The sequence below is a fragment of the Sorex araneus genome, chromosome 2, assembly GCF_027595985.1.
Source record: "Sorex araneus isolate mSorAra2 chromosome 2, mSorAra2.pri, whole genome shotgun sequence".
In the NCBI taxonomy this organism is placed as follows: Eukaryota; Metazoa; Chordata; class Mammalia; order Eulipotyphla; family Soricidae; genus Sorex; species Sorex araneus.
Window position 1 is genome coordinate 355606507 of NC_073303.1, and position 18042 is coordinate 355624548.

The window sequence follows — 18042 nt, forward strand, 5'->3', positions numbered from 1 at the left end:
GATGACGGATGGGGAATGGCTAGGTGGCAGTCCAGGCCCGCAGTGGATGCTGTCAGTCCTTTCAAAACTGCCTCCAATGGGCCAGGAAGAAAGTACAGCAAGTAAGGCGCTGGCCTTGTATGCTGACCTGGGATTGATTTCCCAGCACCACCTACGGTCTCCCGAGCACCTATAGTGTAAACCCTGAGCATCACTGAGAGTAGCCCCAGAATACATTTATCTGTTCCTGAGTAGAAACAAAGAAATAAGATCAGTTTTATTGCAGCTCAAACTTCCAAGGGGGAAAAAAAAATGGGGGAAAAAGGATGTTCCATGAGCTGGGGCCGGGGCAAGGGGGGAGGATAGGGGAGGGAAGAAATATCTGCTATCCATAAAACAATGTATTAGAAAATGATTCAAGTAAAAAAAAAAATTAAAAGAAAAGAACGGCCGGTAATAGGCAGCGCTACTTCGCCTTCTTGAAGATTATACCCGGAGGACCGACAGAGCAGCGAGATAACAGGAAATATATGCCATGCTGGATGGAACCTTAGACCCACAGTGTTGAAGGTCTCCGCGACCGAGAATCCCAGTATAAACTACAACTCCCAGAAAACCCCGGGCCTTGAAGAGGCGTGGCCAACGGCGTGTGGGCGGAGCCTCGGAGCACACTGGGCGCTGCTCCCGCACCCAGAAGTGGCGGGAGCCGACGTTATGGAAGCGCGGGAGGAGAAGGAAGCGCAGGTGATGAGTGGGAGCGGGGCTTGCGGTGTCCTGGACACACAGCCCAGCCCTGGGACTCGAGTGCCCTGCGCGCGTTGTATTCACTCTTTCTCTTCCCCGCCGATGCTCGTCTGTGTGTAGTCCCGCCTCCGCCGCCCAGCGTCCCCTTCTGCAAGACCCCTGGGCAGAGGGCGTTTCCCTGCCTGCTTGGGCCTGCTCGGGTTTGGTCTGGGACAGGGATTGAGGCGATTCCTGGGGTGACCAGTGTGGGCCTGCTATCACCTACTGGCTTCGGCAATCGCAGCTGCTTTTTACTAGAATTTCCACAGCTGACCTGCTTCCCAGCCCTGCGTGGGGCCTCTAGGAGCCTTTTCTCTTGGGGGGCGCCTCTTTTCGGACTTTGGCACGAGCCTTGCGTAGCTTTGGGGTTCCTTGGAGTGATGCTCGTGGTTAGCCGGTACCCCTCTCCTAGCTTGAGGAAAGGATGGATAGACTGATTTTTTTTTTTTTTTTTGGAGGCGGGGAGGAATGCGGGGCCATATCTGGCGATGCTCAGATGCTCCTGGCTCTGCACTCAGGAATTTTTACTTTTGGCAGTGCTCAGGGGACCATATGACCGCTGGGGATTGAATCCGGGTTGGCCACGTGTAAGGCAAGCACCCTACCCGCTGTACTGTCAATCAGGTCCTCTGATCATTTTGACTTTGACCTTTGGTCTTGGCGCCCTTGCTCATATTTTTGGATGAGCTCTGACCTCTCTCTCCCCAAGGCTAAGTTTGAGTGAAATTGGTGGGACCCAGAAAGTACATCACAAGCACTTCTTTAGCTTTTTGTCACTTGCCATATCCCCTTTGCATTGTACTGATTGTAATAAACAAGGCCTAATGGTCTTTGTATTCCTTTTCATGGTTAGGTGGCTGCATGGTTAAAGAAGGTATTTGGAGACCATCCCATCCCACAGTACGAAGTGAATTCACGGACCACAGAGATTTTACATCATCTTTCAGAACGCAATAGGGTCCGGGACAGAGATGTCAGTCTTGTCATTGAGGACTTGAAGCAGAAAGCTGGTGAATATGAATCAGAAGGTGAGATGAATTTCAGAGGCTTGACTGAGACAACTAGAGGCTATGGTTTGTAACAAAATGTTGTAGAAAATGCTTGTTGGTTTGAATTCTTCCTTCACCCAGATTTGTCTTTCATTCTGTTGTCCTAGTAACAAAATGAATGATAGATTGCATCATAGCAAATATTTCATTAGTACCCTGATAGCAAAGTAGTGAGCTTTAAAAATATATGAGTCTATTTTTTGTTTGGTTGGTTTTGTTTTTTGGCCACAGCTAGCTGTGCTCAAGGCTTAATCCTGGCTCTGTGCTCAGGTATCATTCCTGCTGGTGCTTACAGGACCACATGCAGTGCCAGGAATTAACCCTGGTTGGCTGCATGCAAAACAATGTCCTACCCCCTTTACTATCTCTCTGACCCTAAGATCGGAATCTAAACTTACTAGCCTGACAGATGTATTGTAGATTTATCTTTTTCCTTTTGTTTTTTGAGCTATACCTGGCTGTGCTCAGGGCCAACTCCTGGCTCTGCAGTTCAGGGATCACTCCTGGCAGTTCTTGGGAACCAGGGCGGGTACCAAGAACTGAAATGGGATAGGCCACATGCAAGACAAGTGCCCTGCCCAAAGACCTATTTCTAAGCTTAGTGTAGTGGATTTTCACTTAGCTGTCATCTTGGTGAGTTTTTGGTCCCCATGCTTTAGTTATAAGGAGTCACTTTATGATAATAGCCATGAACTATGAGACCTGAGCAGATCACTCAATTGCTATGTATTCATGGGATTGCATTATACTTTTCTGCCAGGTACATGTAACTAGACAGTGCATGGAAGACCCTATTCTTTCTAGGACACAAACCACAAAAATGCTGGTATAATACGTATGTAGGGACAGAGATAACTCAGCAGGATGAATACATGTTTTGCACGCAGGAAGCGCCAGTTTCAGTCACCGGCACTGCCTTGGCTCCCTGAGCATCACTTGATGTGATCCCTGAACACAGAGCCAAGAGTAAGCCCCAGCATAGCTGGGTGTGGGCCTCCCTCCCCATCGTCCAAAATGCCTTTCCTATGGGTTGACATATAAGAAAAGAGAAAAGCTGAACTGGAGCAATAGCACAGCGGGTAGGGTGTTTGCCTTGCATGCAGCCGGCCCGGGTTCGATTCCCAGCATTCCATATGGTCCCCCAAGCACTGCCAGGAGTAATTCCTGAGTTCAGAGACAGGAGTAACCCCTGAGCATCGATGGGTGACCCAAAAAGCAAAAAAAAAAAAAAGGAAAAGAAAAGAGAACCGAAGCTACATTTGCCATATGTTTAACTACATAGGAAGTTTTGAATGTGATATATTTTATCTTGTAACTCTATTTATATGTGAGTTTTTTTTTTTTTTTTTTTTTTTTTTTGCTTTTTGGGTCACACCCGGCGATGCACAGGGGTTACTCCTGGCTCTGCACTCAGGAATTACCCCTGGCGGTGCTCAGGGGACCATATGGGATGCTGGGATTTGAACCCGGGTCGGCCGAGTGCAAGGCAAACGCCCTACCCGCTGTGCTCTCTCCAGCCCCTATATGTGAGTTTTAAAACTTTAAAAATGGACATGGCAAAATCGACTTTCTGTTTTGGTGTACAGACACATGTCCTGTGCTCTGAAAACAGAATTCATGTGTACTTTGAAAATGGATTTGAAAACCACCCTTCAGGATAAAAGATGGTTCCATCACCCTCAGAAGCTTCTGCTATGATCACCTTTGTGGTTATACTTTCCCATAAGTGGATCCTTTTTATGGGGGGGAGGGGGCGAAAGTGGACCATACCTGGAGATGTTTAGAGGCTATTTTTAGCTCTGTGCTCAGGGGACACTCCAAGGACCATGTGTGGTACCAGGGACCAAATCAGAATTAATGGTGCAAGACAAGCACTTAAATACCTGTATTATCTCTTTGGCCCTGGCAGTTTCTTACACATTTAAAAATAGGGTTGCTGAGGCTGGAGAGATAGCGCCTGGAACCAAGTGCACACTTGGCTTCCAGAGGTCTGGATTCAGTTCCTTGCCCTGCATGATCTCCCAGGCACCACCAGGAGCAGTGACCGAGCACAGAGAGCAGTAACTCCCAGCCACTGCAAGGCTTTGCCCCAAAACAATCACGATCACAAAATCCCATTAATCTTCGATTTCTCGAGCGGGCTCAGTAACCTCTCATTTCATCCTTTCCCTGAGATCTTAGAAGTCTATCTCGACTAGGCCCTCCCAACGATGGCGCACTGGGGGCTCTTTCAGGGTCAGGGGAATGAGATCCAGCTTGTTACTGGATTTAGCATATGAATACACCATGGGAAGCTTGTGAGGCTGTCCCATGTGGGCAGGAAACTCTCAGAAGCCTGCCAATTTCTCCCAGAGGGAGAAGTAGGCTACAGGCCCCAAAACAGGAAAAAAAAATTGCTGTATATCAGATATGTTCCCTTCCTTGGTGAATACTCAAGAGAAATAAAAACATAGTCCTATGTGAAAACCTTTTTGTAGATCTTATAGCAGCATTTTTTTCATGATGGTGTAAATAACCCAATTCTATCAACAGATGAATGGATAAATATTAGCTATCCGGTGGAATATTTAACCATGGGAAGGAATGAAGTACTGATACATGGCACTCTGTGGGTGAACCATAAAACCTTTATGCCAAGTCACAGAGGACCACACATTGGATGATACAATCCAGGACAGACAATGAATGGAGGCTAGATTGGTGACTGCTAGTGGCTTCATGAATTGGAGAGTTAGGGGGGAAAAAAAGATGACAAAAAAATGTGGACTGATTTTCTGGGGTGATGAAAATATTCTAAACTGGGTTGTATTGAGGTGTATACAACTCTGACTATATTGGAAGCCGATGGGTTATGTGCTTTAGGAGAACAGGTGTTTGGTACATGAGATATTTCCATAAGGCCGTTAAAACATCTTCGTCACCACTAAAATCCTGTCTTTCCAGCTAAGCATCTTCAAGACCTTCTCATGGAGAGTGTCAGCTTGTCCCCCGCCTGTCTTTCTAGCACTGGTTCCAGGTACCTGAATGCTTTGGTTGATAGTGCAATGGCCCTGGAAGCAAAGGATACCTCACTAACTAGGTAATTTTTGTGACTGTTTTGTTTTCTTTCTTATATAAAAAAAAAAAAATTATTAAGAAACTGTGATTTACAAAGTTATTGATCATTACATTTTAGGCATGTAATATTTCAACACCAGTCCCACCACCAATGTTAACTTCCCTCCACCAGTGTTCCCATATTCTCTCCGCACCCCAGCCCCGCCCCACCCCCGCCTGTCAACTTGACAGGCACTTTACAAAGCTCCAGTAGTTGCAGCTTAGATCTCATGTTTTCAGTGTTATTGAGTCTGTGTTTTGGAAATATGGTGATACCACTCACCCATATCACCAGTATAACTGAAGTCCTGCTGCCTATTTACCCATTATTTCTCCTTTTCTTCTTCCTCCCTATATTTATTTCCTTCCCTACCCTCCTTTCTTCTTTTTTTTTTTTTTTTGCTTTTTGGGTCACAGCTGGCGATGCACAGGGGTTACTCCTGGCTCTGCACTCAGGAATTACCCCTGGCGGTGCTCAGGGGACCATATGGGATGCTGGGATTCGAACCCGGGTTGGCCGCGTGCAAGGCAAACGCCCTACCCGCTGTGCTATCACTCCAGCCCCTCCCTACCCTCCTTTCTAAACACTGGGATCAAAGGTGACCTAGTCCCCCCCCTTTAGCCGTTTTCATTTCTGCACTCACACATGCTCTATTGGTCTTTTTTTTTTCTTTTTGGGTCACACCTGGCAATGTACAGGGGGTTACTCCTGGCTCTGCACGCAGGAATTACTTTCATAGTACTCAGTAATTCCACATAGAAAAAAAAATTTGTTTTTTGGCTTTTTGGGTCACACCTGGCAATGCACAGGGTTTACTCCTGGCTCTGCACTCAGGAATTACTCCTAGCGGCACTCAGGGGACCATATGGGATGCTGGGATTCGAACTTGGGTTGGCCGCATGCAAGGCAAATGCCCTACCTGCTGTGCTATCACTCCAGCCCCACCACATAGAAAATTAACGGTAAAAGCGAAACTGCTGGATTTAGCTAACTCCTTATTTTTAGGAGTTTAAATAATTCAGATAAACTTGATCTGGGTTAACTTTAAGTGTTTTCTTCTTTTGGTGTTATGTTTGTATAAAGATCGGTTTTTTAGATATATGGAGAAGAATTAAGTAAATTATTATTTACCTTATTCTCTATAAACAATAAGAGAAACAGTAAGCTAAGTCATCTGGTTGACCTTGATACATTACTTCTGTCTGTGTTTCTCAACTGGGAATCCTGTGGCCCCTGGGCCCGCAGGACAGTTCATAGGAGCCACATTGAAACTCACGCAAATGGAGGCTACATGGCATGCGGCCAACCAGTAGGACATTCCTGGGAACAACATGAAAAAACTGCATGGTGCTATGAAGCAGTGTGGTTAGAAAAGAAATTACATATAAAATTCTTTTCTAAAAAAAAAATCTTTGGTTTTGGGATCACACCCAGCAGTGCTCAGAAGTTACTCCTGGCTCTGTGCTCAGGAATCACTCCTGGTGGTGCTTGAAGAACCATATGGGGTACCAGGGATTGAACTTGGGAACCATATGGGTGTTGGGGCTTGAACCCAGGTCAGCCACATGCAAGGCAAGCACCCTACCTATTGTACTATCGCTTCAGTCCCTAAAATACTTTGTAGAAATGAGATTATAATAATTGTCCTTTATTTTCATTTATGTGACCAGATTTTTCTTTCAGTTTTATCCCTGCAGTGAATGATTTGACCTCTAATCTTTTTGCTACCAAATGCAAAAATGAAGAAATCAAGCTCGAATTGACCAAACTCGAAAAGAATCTAACTGCCACTTTGGTATTAGAAAAATGTCTAAGAGAGTAAGTATTGGAAGTGGTGATTATTTGGTGGCTGGTGACTGGGGAATGGGGGTGTGGTTTGAGTCACATCCAATAGTGGCTAGTGCCTGCTAGTGCCTGCTTCTGGCTCCGTGCTCAGGGGTCAGTCCTGGCAGTGTTCTAGGGACCATAGGTCGTATCAGGGATCCAACTGTTAGCTGCAAATAGGCACTTGCCCTCTACCATCTCTCTGGCATCTTTATATATATATGTATATGTATATACACATATATGTGTATATACATATACATAGGTACATGTATATACATATATGTGTGTATGGATATATATATATATATTTATTTACAAATAACCTGGGGCTTAAATTTTTTTTTTCTTTTTGGGTCACACCCGGCGATGCTCAGGGGTTACTCCTGGCTTTGCACTCAGGAATTGCTCCTGGCAGTGCTTGGGGGACCATATGGGATGCTGGGGATCAAACCCAGGTCGGCCGCGTGCAAGGCAAACGCCCTACCCGCTGTGCTATCGCTCCGGCCCCTGGGGCTTAAAATTTTTAAGATACTTAAAAATTTTTAAGATACTTAAAAATTAAGATGTAATTTTTTTTTTTACTTACACACTCTTCTGTGCAACTTAAATTCATATTTTACTTTATTGCCCTTTCTTACTAGAGCTTTGGTATCCCTCTTATTCTAATTCTTTAAGTTCCTGTTGGCGAGGAGACTTAAAGCTATATATATATATATATATATATATATATATATATATATATATATGTACAAACAATTTGGTGATGTGCAAATTTATCCAACATTGAATTGTTTCATCATAGCATATTTAGGAAAGTAGCCTTTAGTACCTCCATAATACAGGTTTCCTTTAGGATACATTAAGTCACTTTTTCATTTTGGGCTGGGCCAGGGGCCAACCTAACAGTTCTCCGAGGCCACTCCTGGTTCCTGGTTGACCAGGTAGTGCCTAGAATTGAACCTCGGCCTGTAGCATGCACAGCAAGCACTCCAGCCCTCTGAGCTCTTTTGAGTCACAGATATACTTTCTCCAAGAATAAGTGATTAGAAAATTATAAATTCATCTTAAAATTATTTTGTATTCCTTGAGGAAAAAGCCCAGTTGGCAACGTAGTGTGAATATGAACTGGTCCAGGATATAAAATTTTGGGTAGCTACTGCAGCAAGTAGCTTATCATTTATAACTAACTTAGAGCTGATCCCAAATACCAGAGATGTCACAGCATTTACCTTGTACACGTGCCAAGCCCAGTTCAATATCTGACACTGCATATGGCTCCCCAGATACCACCAGGAATGATCCTTGAACTCAGAACTGGTAGTAAGCCCTGAGCACTAGTGAGTTTTGGTCCCCTCCCCAAAAAAATGCCAGAGAGTTTCTTCATTATAATAATTTTACTGAGGAGAAGAAAATGGTTTTTGTTTTGTTTGTTTTGTTTTTTGCTTTTTGGGTCACACCTGGTGATGCTCGGGTTACTTCTGGCACTGCACTCAGGAATTGCTCCTGGTAGTGCTCTGGGGGACCATATGGGATGCTGAGGACTGAACCCAGGTCTGCTGTGTGGAAAAATGATGCCCTACCCACTGCACTATCGCTCTGGTCCCAAGAAAATGCTTTTAACTTGAGATTGGTTTTTTGGTTTGGGGGCCACACCCAGCTGTGCTCAGGGATCACTCCTGTTAGGGCTCAGGGAACCTTGTGGGATGCAAGGGATTGAACTCAGGTCAGCCATGTGCCATGTGCAAGGCAAGACATCTCTACCCACCATCCCATCTCTCTGGTCCCTAACTTGACTTTCTAAAGGGATCTCAAGAAAGCAGAGCTGCATCTGTCTACAGAAAAGGCCAAAGCTGACAATCGTCTTCAGAATATGGACTTCCTAAAGGCCAAGTCAGAGGAGTTCAGATCTGGAATCAAAACTGCAGAGGTTTGTATGAAGGACCAGTTCTCTCTCTCAGGGCTTCTTGAGCTTCCTCCCTCACAGTGAAGCTGTTGATTCTCCTCTGACGGGGAACTGTAGAGAAGGAAGTTAACTTGCCCAGGGTTGCCTCACAACAAAACAGCAGATCCAGGTCTCATGCAGGCTGACAGGCCCTGAGGCCCGGAAGCCCCTGCTCCTGTGCAGATAGGACTGTTGATGTGGTTCCTGCACCACACTTGAACGTGCTTGGATGCATAGTTCTAAACATGGGGTTTTATCTGTGGGTTGTAGCTTCACTTTACTATGTTAAAACTATTTCATGAAGGTCACTTCAAAAATAATATTTTAACTGAATCCCTTATTTGTAATTACAGGAGCAACTTTCAGCCAGAGGTATGGACTCATCTCTGTCTCATCAGTCATTAGTGGCACTTTCAGAGGTGAGCTTATTCTAACCCAGGCTAATGTCTGTAAAATCTTACTCTAGGGGCAGAGCGATAGTACAGCCTGTAGGGCACTTACCTTGCACGAAGCCATCTGGTTCTATCCCCGGCGTCCCATATGGTCCCCTGAGCACTGCCAGGAGTAATTCCTGAGTGCAGAGCCAGGACTAATCCCTGAGCATCACTCGGTGTGATCCAAAAAGCCAATAAATAAATAAATAAATAAAATCTAAAAATAAAAAATAAACAAAATCTGACACCGACCATTTATAAACATGTATTTGAGACTCGCTGTTCCCTTGCACTTAGTTTATTCTTTTTGTTTTGTTTTGTTTTATTTTGTTCTGGGGCCACACGCAACAGTGCTCAGGGCTTATTCCTGCCTCTGCACTCAGGGATCACTTTTTTTTTTTTAATTTTTTATTAGAGAATCACTGTGATGTACAGTTACAAACTTATGAACTTTTGCGTTTGCATTTTACTCATACAGTGATCGTTTACCCATCCCTCCACCAGTGCCCATTCACCTCCACCAATGATCCCAGTATCCCTCTCACCACCCCCACCCCATTCTCCACCGTACCACCCTGCCTCTGTGGCAGGGCATTCCCCTTTGTTCTCTCTCCATTTGGGTGTTGTAGTTTGCAATAGAGATATTGAGTGGCCATCATGTTCGGTACATAGTCTGCTTTTAGCTTGCATCTTCCAACCCGAATGGGTCCTGCCGACATCCTCTACTTGGTGTTCCCTTCTCTATCTGAGCTGCCTTTTCAGGGATCACTCTTGGGGAGCTCAGAGGACCATTTGGGGTACAAGGGATCAAACCTAAATGGGTCGATGCAAGGCAAACGCCCTCCCTGCTGAACTACAACTCCAGCCCCATGTTCAAGTTATTCTTACATTATTCTCTATTCCTAGGTCACAGATATAAATCTTACTCTTTTCTATTGGGGGCCGGTCAGGGGTGGAGGGCAGGGTAATGCCTTCCCAGTAATGCTGGGGCCATCAGGGCTGCATATGGCATTGCTTGAGGGGAACGAGGCGTGTATGTTCATGCCACTGAGCTCTCTCCCCAGCCCTTTTGTGAATGATTTGGGGAAAAAAAGTTTTTCTTCCCTTGCCTTTGTTGTGATGATGGGGGCCCTGGGCAGGGGGTATGGGGTGGGGGCTCCATACACATGGTGATTGGCCTCACATACTCCAGTTTCACTATTTAATGGAGAGTCACACACTAGTTGTGCTCATTGGGGTCACACACGCAGGCAGCACGCTTTGTTATGAAGGGGACCCCAAACAGCAGTGCAGCTGGCACGCAAGTGGCATGTGGGCAGTGCTGGGCACTGAACTCGAGGCCTTTTGACAGCAAGGCAGATGCCCTACCCCTGAGCTGTGCCCAGATCCCTAGGTCCTAATTCTTAATTAGTAGATATTTTCCTTTCTCATAAGTATTGTTTCAGTTGGAAGTGAGTTTGTCTATTCATTTGTATTTGAAATCCTTTATTTGATATGGCATTAATGCTTCATCCTGGTTTATTTCAGAAATGGGCATTTAGTTACATGTGAATTTCTCTGTGACCCTGTGCTTTTTTTTTTTTTTTTGGTCATCCCCTAGAAATTGACAGAACTGAAACAACAGACGATACCTTTGAAGAAAAAATTGGAGTCCTATTTAGACTTAATGCCGGTAATTATTCTTATAAAGTAAAGATAAAAGCCCTCCCTTGCCTTTCAAAGGGCATGGAGAATCGTTCTGAGTAGCAGGCCTGTGCTGACGATTTCAGTTCGGTACCGAATTTCAGTATTGCATGTGCGTGGACCGATCTCTATAATGCCACTTTGCCTTTTGAAAAGGATCATTTTGGGATCGTTGTGGGCTTTATCATTGTGGGCTTTATTTATTTGTTTGTTTGTTTGTTTGTTTTTAATTATAATTGAAGCAATGTAACCTTTCTTCTTTGACTTTTCTTTAAAAGAATCCATCTCTTGCTCAGGTGAAAATTGAAGAAGCAAAGCGAGAACTAGTAAGTTCCATTTCTTTCTTCAGATTTTTGAAATAGAGCATAAACGGTGATCGAGCTGAAGTTCCCAGGGGGACACCGCAAAGGGCCACAGCACATACTCGCAGGCTGCACCTCTGGCACCACACTGTCCCCGCAGCATCTCTGGGAGTGGCCCTCTGCACACCTCGGGTGGGTCCAAAAACAGAACTGAAAAAGACCAAAGACCTCGGCTCCTCTTGGCCTTCCTCACACTCTCACTCGTTGACCAGGCCTAGAGTCTCCTGTGCCCGACTTGTACCTGTTAACTAGTTTAGGGGTACTTGGGTCTACCTTTCTTTCTTCATTATTATTATTTTTTTAATTAAAAAATGCTTATCATCTCTTTAATTTTCTGCTTAGATTTTCTAGGATGAAAAAGATGAATTGGGGCCAGACAGATAGTAAAGAGGGTAAGGCACTCGCCCTGCACACCCCCAGCCCAGGTTTGACCCCTGGCACCTGGTATGATCCCCTGAGCTCTACCAGGAGTGACCTCTGAACAGTGCTGGGTTTACCCCAAAAATCAAAGTAAATAAATAAAAGGAAATGCAGTCAAAACTATGCTTTTTTGGGTTTTGGGGGGGGGGGAGTTGTGTGTGTTTGTTTTTGTTTGGGAAGCTGGCCATGCTCAAAGGTTCCTACTGGCTCGGCACTCAGGGATCACTCCTGGTGGGCTTGGGGAACCATATGGGATGCCAGGGAAGGAACCAGGGTCGGCTGCATGCAAGGCCAGTGCCCTCCCCATTGTGCTATCCCTCCAGCCCAGCCCTTGCTTCCTGACCAGCCTGATTCCCTTGGAGGAGGAAGTGTCCTACAGTCAGTGTATTGTACAGTGGGTTGCAGGGAGGAGACGTAGAAGTGAGTTGGCCCTGTAGTCCAGTGAGAAGTCAGGAGAGCAGCAATGGCAGAGAAGGTGACGGAGCATCAGGCGGCTTCCAGTGCACAGGTGAGAGGAGCGTGCGTGGTCCTGCCCGCACCCCGATGCTGTGGATGCGAAGGAAAGGATGCAAGAGCAGGGCAATGTCTAAACGCCTATTAGATGCTCCAGGTGGTTGCTGACAATTTATTTTTATTTTTATTTATTGAATCACCGTGAAAAAAATACAAAGCTTTCAAGTTTAAGTCTCAGTCATATAATGATTAAACCCCCATCCCTTCACCAGTGCACATGTTCCACCACCAAGAATCCCAATAAACCCCCCTCCCACTCCCCCACCTAAGTAGCTAATGATCTTCACTTTATTCTCTTTATACTTTGAATACATTCAATATTTCATTACAGAACTCGCTATTATTGTCTAGAATTTCCCCCCAACAATCAGGCCTGCTGAAAAGGCATCATTTAATAATTTCTTTTCATTGCTGAGAATGAAGACTCTATGAGCTCGCGCGGCCGCAATAGCTCGCAACAGCGGCAGTGCGGTTTTGGATTTCTGTTATTTTAGCTCAGTTCACAGCCTAGATGCATTTCTGTAAGAAGCCGCTCTGGGTACCAAAATGGGTTAGAAGACCTCACGGATCATAGTCTTTTGGAGCAGAGGGTCCGTTTCGAGCTCGGCAGCTCCAAATCTTATCTGGGCGGAGGGCATGCTGGTAACGCTGCCCCCCTCTCCCCCCCAACCCCGTGATCGCCTATGAGCAGCGTCACTGCAAAACTCATACCTCTGGGTTGGGAGTCTTAGGAGGTGGCTCTCGCTGCATGGATGTTGCCACCACTGCCAGGGCAGAGAGGGAAAATCCCTTCCCGGGCGGCACAGGGTTGTAGCACAGCTCATAGTCTAGATGCATTTCTGTAAGAAGCCGCTCTGGGTTAGAAGACCTCTCGGATCATAGTCTTTAGGAGCAGAGAGTCCCAACAATTTTTGTTTCTAACGATTTTTCTCTTGTTCCTTTCTTTTCTTATTTTCGTTTTGGAACTACATCCAGCAGTGCCCAGGGCTTACTCCTGACTGCGCTCAGGGATCACTCCTGATGTTCCTGGGGGGACCAAATGAGTGCCCAGGATTGAACCCGAGTCGACCTCATGCAAAGCAACTGCCTTTCCCACTGTACTATCACCCTAGCCCCTCAGTCCTGTTTTTCTGTACGACACCAGCTGCACTATTCCTGCCTCTGGGCTCAGGAGTAACCCTGGTAGCACTCAGGAGACTCGTGTTTGGTGCCAGGGATTCAAATCAGGGTTGGCAGGAGGCAAGGCCTGTGCCTTATCCCCTGTTCTAGCTCTCCAGCCCTTTGCGCCTGACATCACACTACAAGTTGGTGCCGGTTTTATGTCCTCATCTTTGGTATTTATGTGTTTCTGTTTTCCTTTAGGATGCCATTGAAGCTGAGCTGACAAAGAAAGTAAACATGATGGAACTGTGACCACCCAGTCACTCACCCCCTGATCCTGGCACTCAGACTGGGACATTTCCCTGACTTGCCTTCACTGGATTTCTTTGTCCTCAGAGGAGATTGTCATTATGGGTCATCGTCGTGGCACCTTGTGTGTTACTGCATTTGTGCCTGAATACAGTTTTCAGACTGAAATGTGGGGTTGGCTTTCTCTGTTGTGGGCTGTCAGCCCCCTTAGCTCCCTTCCTCTCGCCCCTCTCCGGCCCTTCCCTGCCAGCTCCTTCTCCTCAGCTCCCCTCGGCCTCCAGATATCAGTCTGTGATGAGATGACCTAGTAGAGCGCCAGGCCATGGAGCTAAACCCAGATTTCAGAATTTTCACGTCAGTAATTTCAGAGGCTCAGAGATTGAAATCATGGAGTTCTAGGGGTCAGAGAGATAGCAGAGGGGTTAAGACACTTGCCTTGCATGCACCTGATTTGGGTTCGATCCACAACACCGCCTGTGGTCTCCTGAGCACTGCAGAGCCAGAAGGCAGTAGGTGTGGCCCAAAAACAGAATAATAGAGAAGAAAGAGAGAAACCATGGAATTCTACCGTTTTGATTTTCAAATGACCACAGAGAGCCAGGAGTGTTGCTTAAGTGGTAGAGCACATATATGTCTTGCGTATACCAAGCCCTGAGTACTGTATGTCCCCCAGAAGGTATCGCCCTCACAATAGCCCTAAGAAATAAACACGAAACCACAGAGTTGGGGACATAGTAAACTCCAGAAACTAGGGCTGGAGAGATAGTTGAGGGGTTAAGAAACTCCGGGGTTGGGGCTGGAGCGATAGCACAGCAAGTAGGGCGTTTGCCTTGCACGCGGCGACCCAGGTTTGATTCCCAGCTTCCCATATGGTCCCCTGAGCACCACCAGGAGTGATTCCTGAGTGCAGAGCCAGGAGTGACCCCTGAGCATCACGGGATGTGACCCAAAAAGCAAAAAAAAAAAAAAAAAAAAAACTCCGGGGTTGTTTCTGTGGTGTCTGGGGGACTGTACGGTGCTGGGAATTGAGTCTGGCCCCCCCATAAGCAAAGCCTGGGCACTAGCCATGTAAACAATCGCCCCAGCCTCAAACTTTACTTTTTGTATGCGCTAACAGGGATGGAACCAAGGACCTTGCTCTTACAAGGCAAATACTGTATTGCTGAGCCACACCCCAGCCTTTAGATGCTTTTTTTGGTTTGTTTTGGAGCCACACCCAGTGGTGCTCAGGACATACCCCTAGCTCTGCACTCGGGCATCACTCCTGGCAGACCATATGGGATGCCAGGGGTCAGACCCTGGTCAGCATATTTAAGGCGAGGTAAGTGCCCTACCTGCTGTACTATCTCTGGCCCCCTCAGTGTTTATTTATTTATTTGGTTTTGGGGCCACACCTGGTGATATTCAGGGCTTTCTCCTGGCTCTGCACTCAGAAATTACTCTTGGCAGGCTCAGGGGACCATACGGGGTATGGGGGATCACACCCAAGTTGGGCACGTGCAAGGCAAGCACTCTACCCACTGTACTCTATCGCTCCAAGTCCAGGTGCTTCTTTCCCCAAATCCACTTAACTAGTCCAGCCAAGGTGGCCCAAGCCCAGGAACCAGGGCCCAGTGCGGCCCCTGCCCTATGGAGTATGTCCTTGGGCAGTGTGCCCCACCTGCAGGGGAGGGCACCTCAGTGGGGTGTCTTTGCTTGTTCTAAATCAGGAACTCATGACCAGGGGAATGGAATGAGCTATTTCCACTCCTGCTCCTTGGCAAGCAACCCAGGTCCAAAGAGCAGTGTGAATGAAAGAGGTTTCTCATCCAAATGTGCCGAAGCTATTCTAGGAGTCACTGGGGGCGACAGTGGGTGGGGCTTAAGAGCCCAAGCACTTGCTTGGCATGCCGGAGGCTTGGGTTCGATCCCGGCACCTTGTGGTGGCCTGAACACCGTCAGGAGCTACCTTACTGCTGCACTGAGCAGAAACTAGGGCTGGAGAGATAGTTGAGGGGTTAAGAAACTCCGGGGTTGGGGCTGGAGCGATAGCACAGCGAGTAGGGCGTTTGCCTTGCACGCGGCGACCCGGGTTTGATTCCCAGCTTCTACCCCCGAGCTCTACTGGCTGCAGCCCCCGACACAAGCACCAGTAGACTGAGGACTGAGGGTGGGTATCCTGGAGCCCTGGTCACTGGCCAGGAGGACTTCTTACCCGGACTTATTTATCCTAGGCGCTCTCCCTAAGCCGGGCCTGCTGGGTGTATGGCTTGTATGCAACACGGCTCCAAGAGGTCACCCTGCCGGCTTTATTTAGTCTCCCGCTGCCCAGATGTCCTTCTGACCTTCACACAGCTTCCCCTCTCCTCAGGCAGGGAAATATTTTTAGGTCTGGCTTGCAGCGCCCTCCCTCCCCTTTCCAGGTTTTATTTATTAATTTCGTCCAGTTCTGCAGGAGCAGCTGTGGGCTGACAGCCTCGCCCTGTTGCTTTGGGGCAGAGAGTGGTTTTCTCTGCTGCTACAGGGTCCAGGTTTTCTGTAGCAGCCCCGAGCAGGAAGCCTAACTTTTGCATTAAGAAAGTGACCTTAAGGGCTGGAGCGATAATATAGCGGGTAGGGCATTTGCCTTGCACACGGCCCACCTGGGTTCAGTTCCCAGCATCCCATATGGTCCCCCAAGCACTGCCAGGAGTAATTCCTGAGTGCCTGAACCAGGAGTAACCCCTGAGCATCGCCGGGTGTGGCCCAAAAAGCAGAAAAAAAAAAAGAAGGGGTGACCTTAAAGGCAAAGTAGAAACACTATTTCATAGGACCACTGGACCTAGCAAAGGTTCTGTGTGCCCCATCACCCTTCCGTCATTTGCTCATCTGGGACTAGTATCATGCAATACTATGTCTTATGTAGCAGAACCACAAAAATGAGGAAGAGAACTACAATCTGAAAACTACAATGTATAAGTTCACAAAATAGCAGACTGTAAAGGAAGGCTCATTCCAAAATTTAATCTTGGGCCAGAGAGGAAAAACTGACAAATCAAAAATTAAAAATCCCAGGGGGCTGATTGCCTCACAAGTGACCAACCTGACTTTGATCCCCAGCATCCCATCTGGTCCCCTGAGCACCACCAGGAATAATCCCTAAATGTAGAGCCAGGAGGAACCCCTGAGCATCCAAGGGTGTCACCCAAAATTAAAACTAAAAATCCCTACCACTGTAGTTGTTCTTTGAATGTTTTTCTTCAGAGAGGGGCTGAAAAGCAGTAAAGTGTTTGCATGAAGCCCTCTCGGCGGCAGTGCTGTGAACCACAGGGTCAAAAGTTATTTAAAAAGTGCCACTAAGATCCAAGTACAACATTTAATTTCATGCAATATATTTTTGATTTGCTAGAGTTGGACTGGAGCAATAGCACAACGGGTAGGGCGTTTGCCTTGCACGCGGCCGACCCAGGTTCGATTCCTCCATCCCTCTTGGAGAGCCCGGCAAGCTACCAAGAGTATCCCGCCCACACGGCAGAGCCTAGAAGGCTACCCGTAGTGTATTCAGTATACCAAAATCAGTAACAACAAGTCTCATAATGGAGACGTTATTGGTGTCCACTTGAGCAAACTGATGAACAACAGGACGACAGTGCTACAGTGCTACAGAGTTGAAACAGTTATACAAATGAGAAGGATTTATATTATTTTATTTATATTTTACTTATGGTCATTATATAACTATTATATTGAATAATTAGAATTTTTTATTTACATAGATTAAAAGAGCAGTCTATCACTGCAACTCATTGATTTATGCTTTGATAATTCCATTTGCCATTTCTTTTAAGTTTCGTTGGAACAAGAAATATGAAATAAGTTTTGTTATATGCCTGTCAAAGGGGTAGGCTAGGGAGTGTCAGAGGACATGGTGGAGGGAAGGGGACATTGATGGTGGGACTGGAGGGAACATTGTATGCCCCGAACAACTCTTATTATGAACAACTTTGTAAATTACAGTGTCGTACTTTAAAAAAAAACAACACACCTTTGAGGGGCCAGAGCACTAGTACAGCAGGTAGAGCATTTGCCTTGCATATGGCTGACCCCAAGTTCAATCCAGGCACCCTGTATGGTCCCCTGAGCCTGCTAGGAATGATCTCTGAGTGCAGATCTCTGAGTAAGCCCTGAGCATCACTCGGTATGGCCCTCAAACAACAACAACAAAATATCTGGGAGAAATGTTATAATCCAATAAGAAAGTCAATGTGAAAAGTAGCATATAAATCATATAAATAATAAAAGAGTAATAAATCAAGATAGAATAGAAAATCCCTTTCAAAATAATAGCACTAAACCATTAAACAGAAAAAAGAATCATTGGAATAAAATCAATGAAAGTTGTAAAACATCTTCTCCAAGGAAATTATGGCCTATTGAAATAAATTACTAATAAAACAACAAGAAGCAGGCAGGAGGGTGGGAGGGAAACAGTGGGGGCACATGGAGGGGAGTAGACACTCCTGACAGGATAAGCGTTGAAACATTGTATTCCTGAAACCCAGTCATGATTAACTTTGTGGTTCTT

At 46.3% G+C, this 18042-nt stretch overlaps 1 protein-coding gene across 2 annotated transcripts; it reads left to right on the top strand.

The window, feature by feature from the left end:
* Nucleotides 1-637: 637 nt before the first annotated feature.
* On the top strand, nucleotides 638-17267 carry HAUS1 (HAUS augmin like complex subunit 1). 2 transcript variants are annotated; one of them, XM_055127214.1, is made up of 10 exons: nucleotides 638-723; nucleotides 1616-1790; nucleotides 4755-4890; nucleotides 6592-6726; nucleotides 8539-8662; nucleotides 9031-9096; nucleotides 10712-10783; nucleotides 11073-11120; nucleotides 11499-11548; nucleotides 13452-17267. In XM_055127214.1, exons 1-9 carry the CDS (start codon nucleotides 694-696, stop codon nucleotides 11505-11507), a joined length of 795 nt encoding a protein of 264 aa, XP_054983189.1. In that variant the 5' UTR covers nucleotides 638-693; the 3' UTR covers nucleotides 11508-11548; nucleotides 13452-17267. The 2 variants fall into 2 exon arrangements, with proteins under 2 accessions (XP_054983189.1, XP_004606156.2); XM_004606099.2 differs by lacking the exon at nucleotides 11499-11548 and having other exon boundaries at nucleotides 13452-17266.
* Nucleotides 17268-18042: the final 775 nt, after the last annotated feature.